The sequence below is a fragment of the Pristiophorus japonicus genome, chromosome 5 (assembly GCF_044704955.1).
Source record: "Pristiophorus japonicus isolate sPriJap1 chromosome 5, sPriJap1.hap1, whole genome shotgun sequence".
Lineage (NCBI taxonomy): Eukaryota > Metazoa > Chordata > Chondrichthyes > Pristiophoridae > Pristiophorus > Pristiophorus japonicus.
Window position 1 is genome coordinate 229,688,967 of NC_091981.1, and position 16,028 is coordinate 229,704,994.

At 45.0% G+C, this 16,028-nt stretch overlaps 1 protein-coding gene across 1 annotated transcript in view; it reads left to right on the forward strand.

The window, feature by feature from the left end:
- The window catches only part of LOC139263975 (zinc transporter ZIP12-like), an 80,906-nt gene that overhangs the window by 10,072 nt on the left and 54,806 nt on the right, over positions 1-16,028 (forward strand). The window contains exons 2-4 of the mRNA XM_070880075.1: positions 10,237-10,524; positions 12,138-12,345; positions 13,375-13,565. Of these exons, the coding sequence (XP_070736176.1) occupies positions 10,237-10,524; positions 12,138-12,345; positions 13,375-13,565 (687 nt within the window). The remainder of the gene's footprint in view (positions 1-10,236; positions 10,525-12,137; positions 12,346-13,374; positions 13,566-16,028) is intronic.

Consider the following 16,028-nt stretch of genomic DNA (forward strand, 5'->3'; position numbering starts at 1 on the left):
GTTGCAACATGTGAATGCCAAGGGTCAGTTACAGCTGGTAGCTTATGCCTCCAGAAGTCTGTCCCAGGCAGAACGGGTCTACGAGATGATAGAAAAGGAAGCGCTTGCATGTGTATATGCTGTAAAAAAAATGCACCAGTACCTGTTTGGCAGAAAATTTGAGCTGGAGACAGATCACAAACCCCCAACGTCCTTTTTGGCCAACAACAAGGCCATAAATACAACTGCATCGGCCCGCATACAGAGGTGGGCACTCACGTTAGCCGCCTATGACTATACAATTCGGCACAGACTGGGCACCGAAAACTGCGCCGATGCACTCAGCAGGCTCTCACTAGCCACCACCGAGGGGGCAACCGAGCACGCTGCTGAGATGGTCATGGCTGTTGAAGCTTTCAAAAGTGAAGGCTCACCCATGACAGCCCGTCAGATTAAATTCTGGACAAATAGAGACCCGCTACTGTCTTTAGTCAAGAAATGTGTCCTGAATAGGGACTGGGCAGCCACATACGGGGCATGCCCTGAGGAATTCAAACCATTTTACAGGTGCAAAGATGAATTCTCGATTCAGGCCAATTGCCTACAATGGGGAAACCGAATAATCATGCCCCAGATGGGCAGAGAGATGTTCATCAGACAATGAGCACCCAGGCATTGTCATGATGAAGGCAATTGCCAGGTCACACGTTTGGTGGCCAGTGATAGATGCAGACCTGGAACTTTGTGTTCGCAGGTGCAACACGTGTGCTCAGCTGGGCAACGCACCCAGGGAAGCCCCCCTTAGCCTCTGGTCCTGGTCCGCCAAACCATGGTCATGCATCCATGTGGATACACAGGTCCTTTCATGGGAAAAATGTTTTTGGTTGTAGTAGACGCCTACTCCTAATGGATCGAGTGTGTCATTCTCAATTCAAGCACATCCTCCGCCACGGTAGAAAGTCTACGGGCAATGTTTGCCACCCATGGTCTACCGGACGTCTTGGTCAGTGACAATGGTCCGTGCTTTACAAGCATTGAATTCCAGGACTACATGGCAGGAAATGGTATCAACCATGTCAGAACGGCACCGTTCAAGCCGGCCTCAAACGGTCAGGCGGAACGAGGAGTTCAAATAATCTAACAGGGGATGCTCAGAATCCAAGGGGGTTCCCTACAAAGCCGCTTATCACGCCTCCTGTTGGCCAATAGATCCCGACCACACTCGCTCACAGGGGTCCCACCCTCAGAGCTGCTAATGAAAAGGACGCTCAAAACCAGGTTATCCCTTATACACCCCACCATGAAAGAAATTGTTGAGAGCAGGCACCAGTCACAATGTGACTACCATGACGGGAATGCGAGGGCGTGATGTATTGATGTCAATGACCTTGTCTTTGTTCTCAACTACGCTGTAGGGCCTATATGGCTCGCAGGCACTGTGATTGCCAAAGAGGGTAATAGAATTCTGGTAGTTAAACTTACCAATGGACAAATCTGCCGCAAACACGTGGATCAAACAAAAAGGCGGTTCAGTAACCCCATAGAAGAAGCAGAGGAAGAACACGATGTAGAGTTCACTCCTCCACAGGTGACCGAACACTGGAACCAAGTGCAGGAGAGCCCAGTCACTGTGTGCCGTATAAATGCACACGAGGCCCATACTTGAGAAATGGTCACTCTGTGATCAGTAACCTTTATTCCAGCACTGAAGTGATGAAGGTGGGTGGAGCTTCCCCCTTTTATACCTGAAAGACCAGGTTAGGAGTGTCTCGCAAACAGCAGACACTCAGGCCAGCACCCAACAACCGAAGCTGCAACTCAGGCGCTCTACAAGGGAGTGTAAACCACCAGAGACACTCAACCTGTGATCCCAATAAGACTTTGCAGGGGAGGTGACTCACCTTGTAAATAGTTACACTATTGACTTTGGGAGGCGGGGGTAGGAGTGTTGTTATATATGTAAACTTGTAAATACCTTGTTTAATCACCAAAGGGCTCATCCCCTGGAGTCGGGACCTCACAATCCCTTGGGAGCACCAGTACTTAAGGAGGCCTCACAGGCTGGAGAGGCATTCTGGAGACCTGCAATAAAAGACTAAGGTCATACCTTACTTTGAGCTCACAGTATCTGGTCAGAATCTTCATTCAATACATAACAAACATGATCCATTTTTACTTCAGAAGTCAGAGAGGACACACCTCGAACACAGAGAGGACACATCCCTCCCCAGCCAAAGTCCCTTACCCCAGTGCAAGTGCATCCCTCCCCCAGCCGAAGTCTCTTATCCCAGCGTAAGTACATGACCTTACCCTCTGCCATAGATGGGGCATTGTGTGCGGATTGTTTAAAAGATTATTGGGTAGGAAGTAAATAGTCACAGTGTCGTGATTTCTGCATTTCATCCATTCCAATGATGTCCCTTGTAACACACGCACCAAGCTTTCCGAGAAATCGGATGTGGGTGCAAAGGGAGTTTTCCCTGAGTCCCCTCTCTCCCCTCCGATACCCCCCACCCTGTCTCTCTCCTCCCCCACCCCCCACCCTGTCTCTCTTCTCCCCCACCCCCAAGGCTTGCTTTCGCCCCCCCTCCCCCCCAGGCTCTCCCTCTCTCCCTGACACTGCTGCTCTCCCCTCCGCCCCCCCCCCCGCCCCGCTGAGGCCCGGTCGGAGGCTCAAGGCCCAGAAGCTTACGGCACTTTGAGTGGCTTGCGGCTTGGTCGGAGGCTCGGCAGCTTGGGAATGAACGTGTTCGGGACCCCACTGCCGGTTCCGGTTTTGGGTGTCAAGAGGTCGCATGCACAGAATATCTTTAGTACAAATTTCGCTCAGGTGGGGTGGAGTCGGGAGGCGCATGCGCAGAAAGTATTGAGTACAAATAGTTACTTTGATTTAATAAAGCTATTAAATGATGATTTACTTGGTTAGCAAGCTGTGAAAGTAGATACATCCTTGTTGGCCAATTCATTTCCATTAATGCTAAAAGTTTGCAAATCACTGAGACAATGAAAGAATGGCTGCAGCTACCATTTAAAATTGTTCCATTAAATTGTGCAAGATACAGGTTATTAGCCCAAAGTTCACTGAAAGAGGATACAGCAGCTCTAATTGGTAACAAATTATTCTGAGCTGGAAAACCTTCATTCTTAAAAAATGTATAATCTATACTGGTATGCTGTTGGTTAAGGATATAATACCGTAGCAAATAAAATCCCCATCTAACTGGAATTTATATTAATCCAATTAACATTTTATTTTTGCAAAGAGAGATTTTATAAAACAGTAACATTAAAATAAATTGCTTTATTTTTACAGTAAGACACACAGAAACAGGTTACATAGACAAACCAAATAGGGCTTGAAAATGAACTGAAAAATAAACTACAGAATGAATAATAAAAGGTCAATTAAGTGCTCATTTATTTTCCAGTAAACTGCCAAATTCCATTACACATCTTGTTCATACAGTGAGTTCACTAATCCTACATTCCCCGCAAAGAGCACTACCTAAAGGGAACATATATTTAATAACACTAATTCTCCTATTCCCTTCAATCACAACTCCCCACCAATGCCTCAAATTTAAAATCTTCATACCCATGTTCAAATCCCTCCATGGCCTCACCCCTCACTATCTCTGTACCCTCTTCCAGCCCTACAACCCTGTATTCCTCCAACACTGGCTTCTTACACATCCCCCACTCCCTTCATCCCACAATTAGTGGTCATACCTTCAGCTGTCTATGCATTAAACTCTGGAATTCCCTCCCTAAACCTCTCTACCTCTCCACCTCTCTCTCCTACTTCAAGACCCTCCTTAAAACCTACCTTCTTGATCAAAGTTTTACTCTGCCCTCCTAATATCCCCTTCTTTGGCTAGATGTCAATTTCTGCCTGATAATGCTCTGTAAAGTGGGTTGAAACGTTTTACTGTGTTAAAGGCACTATATGAATGCAAGTTGTTGTTGTTTTGTTGTTGTGTCTCTATGCACAAGAAATACAACAGTACTTCAGTAATATTTACATCTACCCATAGAATTGAAAGTATTTTGTCGAGCACATGTCAGAGTTTAAACCTATACATTTATATCTAGGTTGTTCACACCATCATGTTATCCACCAGACATTTATGATTGCCTTAAATAAGCACTTTCTGTCCAGTTAGCTATGCTGAGTAGCTCACATATCTGATTGTAATTAGACCAATAAAGAAAGCTATCATTATCAACCTTCTCTCAGCAACTATGAGCATTGCCACGTGAGATCCTTTAGCTTAGTCTTAATTTTTCTTGTGTCGAGAGGGGAAAGGTCTTTGAATGCAAAGTATTCATCATATACTTTCCTTTTAGTCTGGGCTTGTCATGTATTTTAAATGTTATAGCAATTACTTGAATCTGATGGAAAGACCAGACACAATTAGTTGATTTATAGGAAGCTATGAGACCATCTATTCACAAGACTATTACATTGGATCACTGGATTTATACATAAGTCGTAAAAAATAGGCATTTATTCTGGTGCTAATATTTCATCTGCATAATTACAGCCAGATCTTATTAACTGCCAAATGTCAGCTTAATTCAGTTGGTAGCACTGTCAACTCGAAGTCAGGAAGTTGTGGGTTCAACAGACTTAAGCACATAATCTAAGCTGACACTTCACTGCAGTAACTGCATCCTTGTGACAGACTGGCTTGCAAATTAACATTTACAGTGAAGGATTTACTTCTGCACAGAAAAAAATTGGAATGTATATCTCTGCAGAATATCTCGGCTTCACCAAGGAAATGAAACTCTGCCACCTCTTGGAACTAGATCTGCAGCCTGAGAGCAGGGTGTCGATGGCGCTCCCAATGTCTCTCAAGATCATCCTGGCCCACAATTTTTCGCCACTAGATCGTTCTAGTCTGCAGCAGGTAACATAGCTAACTTCTCCCAATTTGCTGTTCATTGCTGCATCCAGGATGTCACAGAGGCTGTCCATTCCAGGAGAAGGGATTTCATCGTCTTCTCTCCGAACAGAGAGAAGCAGGATGAGCGTTCATGTGGCTTGGCCAGGATAGCGGGCTTCCCCATGGTGCAGAGCACCATCAACTGCATGTGGCTCTGCAAGCACCAATCCTGAGATGTTCCATAACCGCAAAGGCTACCACTCACTCAATGTGCAGTTGCTGTGCGATCATGCCCAGTGCATCGCGATGGTGAGTGCCTGCTATCCTGACAGCGGTCATGATGCCTTCATCCTGCGCCAGTCCTGTGTGCCAGCAATCTTCCAGCCACCATGTACAACCTGAGGGTGGTTGATTGGTGACCAGGGCTATCCGCTCTGCACCTGGCTGATGACTCCCCTCCACAACACTACCATTCGTGGCCAGCATTCATATAACGAGAGCCATGCTGTCACGAGGAACATCATTAAGCAGACTATCGGAGTGCTGAAGTGATGGTTCTGCTGCCTGGACCACTCAGGTGGAGCCCTCCAGTATTTGGGAATTCCATTTTGTGGTGGTCTACTGCATGCTTCACTACTTGCAGCCCTTGCCACCAGGGGTTCAAGGACCACCTCAGAAGGAGGAGGAGGAAGAGGAATAGGAAGGGGAGGAGGAGGAAGGGAGGAGGCGGGCAGCACATCCCTATTCCAAACAAGCTGCCCCGAGCACCTCATCAGACTCCGGTTCCAATGAATGAAACCTTAGATCCCCATTACTCACCACTTCTTCATCATACCATCCCACTGTCACGGAACATCACAGTGTCCTCCTGAGCACAAAGCTGACACCACAAAACACACATTCTTAACATAATTCATAAATTTATCAAATTCAAATCAAAAGAACAGTCAATTTATAACCCTTGTGTATTTCCTTTGTGTCTGTCTTTCAGGTGCCCTTTTCTATTCTAGTGCTCCTATGCAGTGCTCGTGCAGTGGCTGCAGCATGGCTGATGGAAGGCTTCTGACTTTCAGTGTTGGAGACTTGAAGGACAACCTTGATCAGCTCTGGACCTAGAAGGCCCGGCTGTAGATTGCACCACCTCGGCATGGGCGGCAGCAGTCTGGGCTGGCTGGCTGGCTGACAGGCAGCAGCAAGGGCACTGGCAGAGTGGCAATGGTGGGAGTAGGAATGCTGTCATCCTGAGAGAGGACAGCTTGTTCTTGCTCCATGGAGCCGCTGCCACTTACCTGGGGTGGGGGGGGGCGGGGGTGCCTCAGCATTCCTAGCAATCAGATGGAGCACGGATTGCTGATCTGCTGCGACACGCAGCAAGCCTCTTTCGACATTTGTAAGCCCAGTGATGATGACAGCAGTCTGAGCTTGGTGGCAGCAAGCTGAACCTGGAGGGCAGTCTGAGCTTCCACAGCAGCACCGAGATGTTGAGTCACACTGCCTGTGCTGCAATGGAAGCTGCAAGATTGCCCATCACACCCAGCATCAGCTTTGAGTTCACAAGGTCTCTTATGGAGTTGCCCATCATTTCCATCCTGGAAATCACGGTCTCCAAACTCTGCACAAATCCTCGTGCAATGTTGGAACCGGACTCCTCTATGTTCCTTGGCACTGCCATTGCACCAAGCTTTTCCGTGTGCATGCCCATCATTCTTCTTCTGAAGGCCGCCCCATCGAGGTCATCAGCTGAGTCCTGTGGAGCAGAACTTGTGCGCGAACTTGCCCTCTGTGGAGCTGGTGCCTGAACTATCCTGTCCCCCAGGCCTGACTGCAGCCCACTGGTGCCCAGTGACTCACCATGTGCAGATCCCACCTCTATACTACCCTCTAAAGTACACGCAGTTCCATTTTCTGAGCTGGTGTCTGTGAGTGTCAAATGCAGTGCCAGTATGTCTTCTGCTTTTTGTCCTCCATAAGTCTCTTCCTCAAGTTCAACGAAAGACTGGCCAGGTTGGAATTGTTGCATATCTAAAAGCAGAAAGGCATAAGGGTCGAGTTGTGATGAGGGGAGGAGTTAAAGCAAGATATCTGTGCATACACCATCAGCATCTTATAAGTGAGAAGATATTGTGGGGTGAGGGAGAAGTGGATGTTGGAATAAGAATTAGATTGCGAACAGTGTGGTTCAGCCTCAGATAGATGTTAGAAAGAGGGACGGAGTCAGTGGCTAGAGAACTGAATTTGGGGCGGGGACTGAAAACATTAGCTTCCAGAACTTTAAAAAAAATTATCCGTTCTGGGCTGTGGCGGTCGCTGGCAAGGCCAGCTTTTATTGCCCATCTCTAATTGCCCCTGAGAAGGTGCTGGTGAGCCGCCTTCTTGAACTACTACAGTGCTTGTGGTGAAGGTACTCCCACAGTGCTGTTAGGGAGGGAGTTCCATGATTTTAACCCAGCGATGATGAAGTTATCCCTTATACACCAGACTATGAAAGAAATTGTTGAGAGCAGGCGTCAGTCACAATGTGACTACCATGACAGGAATGCGAGGGCGCTATGCATTGATGTCATAGACCCTGTTTTTGTCGCTAATTATGCTGCAGGGCCCAAATGGCTTGCAGGCACTGTGATTGCCAAAGAGGGGAATAGGGTTTTGGTAGTTAAACTTACCAATGGACAAATCTGCCACAAACACGTGGATCAAACTAAAAGGAGGTTCAGCAACCCCATAGAAGAAGCAGAGGAAGGACACGACGTACAGTTTACTCCACCACAGGTGACCGAACACTGGAACCAAGTGCAGGAGAGCCCAGTCACTGTGGGCAGTCCGGACGGGCCTGAGGCACTGCAAACAGCAGACACTCAGGCCAGCGCCCAACAACCGGAGCCCCAACTCAGGCGCTCTACAAGGGAGTGTAAACCTCCAGAGAGACTTAAGCTGTGATCCCAATAAGACTTTGCAGGGGAGGTGATGTCATGTATTCAACTATCATTGTAACCCATGTATAAGCTGACCTAAGTTGAACACCTTGAGAACATTGACCACAAGGGGTGAACTTGTGGGAGACACTTCTAACCTGGACTTTCAGGTATAAAAGGGGAAGCTCCCCCCACCTTCATCATTTGAGGTCTTGGTAATAAAGGTAACTGGTCACAGAGTGACCTTCTCTCAAGCATGGGCCTCGTTTGCATTTATACTGTATAGTAAGGACATATCAAGGACAATCCTCTCACTCAGGAATCAGTCTGGTGAACCTTTGTTGCACTCCCTCAATGGCAAGTATATCCTTCCTTAGGTAAGGAGACCAAAACTGTACACAATATTCCAGGTCCGGTCTCACCAGGGCCCTATATAATTGCAGTAAGATGTCTTTACTCTTGTCCTCAAATCCTCTTGTAATAAAGGCCAACATACCATTTGCTTACTTAATTGATTGCTGTACCTGCATATTAAGTTGCAGTGATTCATGTACAAGGATATCCAAATCCCTCTGAACACCAATACTTCCCAATTTCTCAACATTAAAAAAATACTCTGCTTTTCTATTGTTCCCACCAAAGTGGATAACTTCACATTTCTCCACATTATATTCCATTTGCCATGTTCTTGCCCACTCAGTTAGCCTGTCTCTATCCACTTGAAGTCTCTTTACAACCTCCTCACAAGTTACATTCCCATGATGAGACACGAGTTACCTCTTTATGTAATTATGGTACATGAGAGGCACAAATCTATTTCTTTATTTATCTACCTTCAGAGAATGAGGAGTTTATGTATGTTCTCATTTTTTTTTGTTTTTATCAATAAGAAATTCTATGAGAGATCTGCTCTTAATATTTAATAGAAATTTTGCTAAAAAAATTCAAAGCTGCTCGACTGTATCAATTTACAATAGTTGCTTTAATTTGTTTTGAATTCACAAAAGTTCCTGCATCTATCCTTTCATAGAATCATAGAATCATTGAAGTTTACAGCACGGAAGGAGGCCATTTCGGTCCATCGTGTCCGCACCAGCCAACAAGAGGCTATCCAGTCTAATCCCACTTTCCAGCTCTAGGTCCATAACCCTGCAGGTCACGGCACTTCAAGTGCACATCCAAGTACTTTTTAAATGTGGTGAGGGTTTCTGCCTCTACCACCCTTTCAGGCAGTGAGTTCCGGAACCACACAACCCTCTGCGTGAAGAAATTTCCCCTCAAATCCCTTCTAAACCTTCTACCAATTACTTTAAATTTATGCCCCCTGGTTGTTGACCCCTCTGCTAAGGGAAATAGGCCCTTTCTATCCACTATATCTAGGTCCCTCATAATTTTATACACCTCAATGAGGTCTCTCCTCAGCCTCCTCTCTTCCAAGGAAAACAGACTCAGCCTATCCAATCTGTCCTCATAGCTAAGATTCTCCACTCCCGACAATATCCTCGTTGAACTCCTCTGTACCCTCTCCAGTGCAATCATGTCCTTCCTGTAATGCGATGACCAGAACTGCACGCAGTACTCCAGCTGTGCAATAACCAGTGTTTTATACAGTTCAAGCATAACCTGCTCTTATATTCCATGCATCGGTAATAAAGGCAAGCATTCCGTATGCCTTTTTAACCACCTTATCCACCTGGCCTGCTACCTTCAGGGATCTGTGGACAGGCACTCCCAGGTCCCTTTATTCCTCTATACTTCTCAATGTCCTACCATTTAATGTGTATTCCCTTTCCTTGATAGCCCTCCCCAAATACATTACCTCACACTTCTCTGCCACTGTTCTGCCCACCTGACCAGTTGATTGATATCTTCCTGCAGTTCGCAGCTTTCTTCTTCATAACCAACCACACAGCCAAACTTCTTAATCATACCCCCTATATTCAAGTCTAGATCATTGATGTATACCACAAAAAGCAAGTGACCTAGTACTGAGCCCTGCAGAACCCCACTGGAAACATCCTTCCAGTCACAAAAACACCCATTATCCATTACCCTTTGCTTTCTGCCTCTGAGCCAATCCCATGGGTTTTTACTTTCATGACCAGTCTGCCATGTGGGACCTTGTCAAAAGCCTTGCGAAAATCCATATGCACTACATCATACACACTGCCCTCATCGACCCTCCTGGTTACCTCCTCGAAAAATTCAATCAAGTTAGTCAGACACGACCTTCCCTTAACAAATCCATGCTGACTCTCCCTGATTAACCCTTGTCTTTCTAAATGTAGATTTATCCTGTCCTTCAGGATTTTTTCCAATAATTTTCCCACCACTGAGGTTAGGCTGATTAGCATTTGGACTCATCTGTACTACATATACCCATGATGTGTATAATTATGTTCAATTAATGGCGCCAAGATGTAGAATTATTCAAATTCAATTGGCTTTAATTACAGTGCCTTTCGCCAGATGTTCTCTTCTCAATTGTAGAGAAAGATAACGAGGAACACCTTGTACAGGAGGATGCCTTCCACAGGATTTCTATTCTTCTTCTTTATTATATCATTTATATGAAAGATATCTGCACTTCAAGCGTTCCTCAAAATGTTAAGGACTACAGATTCTATCTCAATGGGATTTTAAGTTTGAAACCAGATCAAGACATAAATCATCTCTGCCATGATGAAATCGACAAACTTTTGGAAATTATTCAAGAGCATTACACAGTTTCCTCCTGGAGTCAGGTGAGTGAGATTTTTTTTTACTTCTTCTACTTCTTAGATAATCCCTCGGAGTCGAGGATGACTTGCTTCCACACTAAAACTGAGTTCTCAAGTGACTGATGAGTCCAATACAGGACCTACAGTCCCTGTCACAGGTGGGGCAGACAGTAGATGAAGGAACAGGTGGGTGGGGTGCTGGGGTTGCTGTGCGCTCCTTCCACTGTCTACGCTTGGCTTCAGCTTGCTCCCAGTGAAGAGACTCGAGGTGTTCAGCGCCATCCCGGATGCTTTTCCTCCATTTTGAGTGGTCTTGGGCCAGGGATTCCCAGGTGTCGGTGGGGATGTTGCACTTTTTCAAGGAGGCTTTGAGGGTGTCCTTGAAGCATTTCCTCTGCCCACCTGGGGCTTGCTTGTCATGTCGAAGCTCCGAGTAGAACGCTTGTTTTGGAACAGCAGATATGTCATAAAAATCTATCTGGTTCTTACTAATGTCCTTTCAGGAAGGAAATCTGCCGTCGTTACCTGGTTTTGCCTATATGTGACTCCAGACCCACAGCAATGTGGTTGACTCCTAAATGCCCTCTGCAGTTTAAGAAGGTGGCTCACTACCATCTTCTCAAGGGCAATTAGGGATGGGTAATAAATGCTGGCCTTGCCAGCGATGCCCACATCCCATGGATGAAAAAAAAAATTATGTTGTGAATTTTGTCCTCATCAAGGCGAGGCATGTTAGTGCTGGGCAATGGAGCAGCTCACATTTTGTGTACTGAGGGAGTGAAATTGGACCTCGGCAGTAGCACAGAATGTTCAATAGCAAGTTGGCAGCCTGTTTTCCACCGCGCCCGATTTCCTTTTCCATTAAGGTCAAAATTGGGTGGGGTATAAAATGGGCTGTGGATTTGTTATCGTCCATTTTGTGCTTTTGCTGGAGACCAATTTCATATCAGTATTAAGCTTGCCTGGGTCAGCTATGACATACTAACAATGTGTCTCTGTGACATTTTTCCATTTCACACACAAGAGATTTCTCAGATATTTCCAATTTGGTGTCAAGTTTGGGACAGGTTCATACTGTGGACCCATATCCACTAGGAAATGGACTGAGAAGCCAAACTCAGTCCACACATTACCCTTACAGACAAAAGAGATTTTCATTCTATGTTCTGTCCTGACTTGAACCCACTTCCCAGAGATAAAAAAGCAATTTCCTAATTGACTGCATCAACCAAAATGTTTTCTTTTCATTCCGGGATGTGGGCATTGCTGGCAAGGCCAGCATTTGTTGCTCATCCCTAATTGCCCTTGAGAATTTGGTGGTGAGCAGCCTTCTTGAACCGCTGCAGTCCGTGTGGTGAAGGTATTCCCACAGTGCAGTTCGGGAAGGAGTTCCAGGATTTTGACGCAGCGATGGTGAAGGAATGCCGCGAGACTTCCAAGTCAGGATGGTGTATGGCTTGGAGGGGAACTTGCAGGTGATGGTGTTCCCATGCGTCTGCTAACAGGTGTTCTTTTTAGGTTTTAAAACTACAATATTTTTGAATTATTGTACTTGTAAAATATGTTCTTAAAGTTGCAATGCATTTATGAGTTTTTCCTACTATAAAGGCATAACAAGAACATTTTCTATTTTCCAGTGTATTGATGCTGCCTGGCTGGAGGAGAAGGCTGGCATTGTGGGTCCACTGGGTGCTGATGAAAATACTGCCCCTCGACTGGCTGGAGCAATCATTACATCCATTCTGCAAGGACTCTGTATTGGAAGCTCAAGTTTACCCAGCCCAGGCTTTTTCACTGAATTTATTTTCAAATATCTAAACAGTACAAGTAGTATAAATACTGCAGGTATATAAAGTAATCAGAGGAGCACTGAAAATAAGTGTGATAATAAAAGGAATATTATTGTCATGCAAATGAAAATACTGACTGTATTGGAAGTTGTGTGACTCTGTCGCAATTCGAACAATAACTATGCTAACGAAGAGATAAAATAATCACCGCCGTTCCCTGATTTTACCTCTGTCGTTACTAACCACAAATTCTTGCATACCCAGCTTAAAGCAGGACTTTGTTTTATAGTATAAGTAGCTTGCATGGTAATTTTCCTAGCCTACAATTTAGCACAACTCGTAAATTCAATTTCAAAAATTGTTATGTTGGGATTATGAACTCTCAAATTTAGGTTAATCGTTCAGTACCATAACCTCTAAAGTACTGTGCCTAATATATATTCTTGAATAACTGCAACAAAAGGGCAACACTCTGGGGTTGATTTTGAAAGCCTTCGCTTGACGGTAAGGGGGTGGTAATGGCATCAAAATGGGGTCAGTAGCCCATTAACACTGGCAATGGGGGAAGCACCATTTTGAAAGGAGGCCTACTGCTGGGTGTCTGCCTGTTTCAGGCAATAGGACCCTGTGGAATGTGGAAATCGGGGTCTTAGCATGTAAATAGGATCCCGATTACTATTTTAGATCAGAACTAGTCGGAGCCTTCGCAGTGCGGGGCCCACAAAAATAATCTGGGCCATTGCCACCCCGGGACCCCCCACCATCTGCAATGGAGACCTTCAGCCCCCCAACCTATCTTGCTGGTAGCTGCACCAGCCTGATTTTGAGGCATCAAGGACCCCTATTTGGGCGTCTGTCGGGTTTAAATCGCAGGGGTTTTTTCACAGATGGAATGGGCAGCTGATCAGTCAGCACAGGCCGGTTGCATGCCCAAAAGCTAAAATGAATCCTTCTATCTCTTTGCAAATGTTGTCTGCCTGAGACGATTGAATGGATTGGGTACAGCTCCTGATAGGCAAACTGTACATGGTCTTTGGTGGGCTAAATAGCTTATTGGCATTCTCTATTTCCATCCTTCATTCAGACTTGAATCATCTCCTTAATCAGCTGGGTTTGGGAAGATATTTTGAATCACACTCGCATGATCACGAAAATAATCGAAGCACAGAGAAGCAGTTCAAAAGCTCTGGCCATCTACACTTTACCAAAAAGCAAAACCAAGACCATCATGATTGTGATCACACACATGATGATGATAGATTCACTTGGGCAAAGGTAAAAGAAATTCAATAATTGATATAACTGTTTTTCCTTTATCTGAGTGATATCACTCCACATTCTAATTTCTCCTTTTTTTCTGTTACTGCACATGATCATCTACTAAAATTAGTATTATTAGTTGACTATAGTTTACAACAATAATGCACAGGGAACATTGGAAATTATGCAACTGGTAAAGATTATGCAGTTCAACTGGTTGGCCCCACAGATCTAATACCGCACAATCGCCCACTCCCTCAACTATTTATCCAATTCTTAAATGTTTCCACATTTTCCATCTCCACTATGTCACAAGGCCATCTATTCTCTGCGTTTATTACTTTCTGTGTAAAGTTGTTAAATCCAAACTGTCCTTCATCTTGTAATCTCAAGCCTGCATCCCTTGGTTCTAACGTTTTTGGCAATCTTGAACGTATTCAATTTATCTATTCCCTTAAGATTCCTGAATGCTTGAATAATATCTCCTCTGAGCTGTCGCTTCTCCAGAATAAACAATCCCAGGCTCTTCAACCTTTCTTCATAGCTCAGATGCCTTAAGCTACACATCAGTTTGGCTGCCCTTTCTGCATTGCGTTTAATGCCTGGGTATCCTTGCTTTAGTATGATGTTCAGAATTGTATACACTAATCCAACTGTGGTCTTTCCTGCATTGCAATAGTAGCTACACTTCAAACTACTTAATTGGCTTTGAAGCACCTTGAGCTGTCCTGAGGTCGTGAAAGATGTTACATAAATGCAAGCTGTTTCTTTTTGGTACAGACTCATTATCATCTCCTGGGATTTATACAAAAGCAAAATGCTGCGGTTGCTGGTCTCTCCCATGATCCATTTAGATTTCTTTACTGCTGCCACACACCATGTGTATCCATCAATACCCCAGAATACTCTCCTGTGTTCTATGAAATTCCTGCCTATATTATACAGGAGCTGCAATCAGGGAGTGGTTCAGAGAATGGACAGGGACCTGTTCCAGTGCATTAGCCACCAGACACAGATAGGCCAGGGCAGGGAAGGGGAAAGAACAGCACTGAAAGGAAAAAGTGAGAATGTGAAGTAGAGGTAGAATGGACAGCAGTGAAAAAGAAGAAACTAGATGTCAGTGAAAGGGGGAGAATGGACAGCAGTAAAAATAGGGGAGGGATGGTAGATGGTGATGAAATACAGAAACATAGAAAATAGATGCAGGAGTAGGTCATTCGGCCCTTCGAGCCTGCACCGCCATTCAATACCATCGCTGATCATTCCCTCAGTACCCCTTTCCTACTATCTCTCCATACCCCTTGATCCCTTTAGCCGTAAGGGCCATATCTAACTCCCTCTTGAATATATCCAATGAACTGGCATCAACAACTCTCTGCGGCAGGGAATTCCACAGGCTAACAACTCTCTGAGTAAAGAAGTTTCTCCTCATCTCAGTCCTAAATGGCCTGCCCCTTACCTAATACTGTGTCCCCTGGTTCTGGACTTCCCCAACGTCGGGAACATTCTTCCCGCATCTAACCTGTCCAGTTCCATCAGAATCTTTTACGTTTCTATGAGATCCCCTCTCATTCTTCTAAACTCCAGTGAATAAAACCCAGTTGATCCAGTCTCTCCTCATATGACAGTCCAGCCATCCCTAGAATCAGTCTGGTGAACCTTCGCTGCACTCCCTCAATAGCAAGAACGTCCTTCCTCAGTTTAGGAGACCAAAACTGAACACAATATTCTGAAAAGGACCCGTTTATCCCGACTCTCTGCTTCCTGTCTGCCAACCAGTTGTCCATCCACATCAGTATATTACCCCCAATTCCATGTGCTTTGATTTTGCACACCAATCTCTTGTGCGGAACCTTGTCAAAAGCCTTTTGAAAGTCCAAATACACCACATCCACTGGTTCTCCCTTGTCCACTCCACTAGTTACATCCTCAAAAAATTCCAGAAGATTCGTCAAGCTTGATTTGCCTTTCATAAATCCACGCTGACTTGGACCGATCCTGTCACTGCTTTCCAAATGCACTGCTATTTCATCCTTAATGATTGATTCCAACATTTTCCCCACTACTGATGTCAGGCTAACTGGTCTATAATTAGCCATTTTCTCTCTCCCTCCTTTTTTAAAAAGTGTGTTACATTAGCTACCCTCCAGTCCATAGGAACTGATCCAGAATCGATAGACTGTTGGAAAATGATCACCAATGCATCCACTATTTCTAGGGCCTCTTCCTTAAGTACTCTGGGATGCAGACTATCAGGCCCCGGGGATTTATCGGCCTTCAATCTCATCAATTTCCCTAATACAATTTCCTGCCTAATAAGGATATCCTTCAGTTCCTCCTTCTCACCAGACCCACTGTCCCCTAGTACATTCAAAAGGTTATTTGTGTCCTCCTTCGTGAAGACAGAACCGAAGTATTTGTTCAATTGGTCTGCCATTTCTTTGTTCCCCATTATAAATTCACCTGAATCTGTCTGCA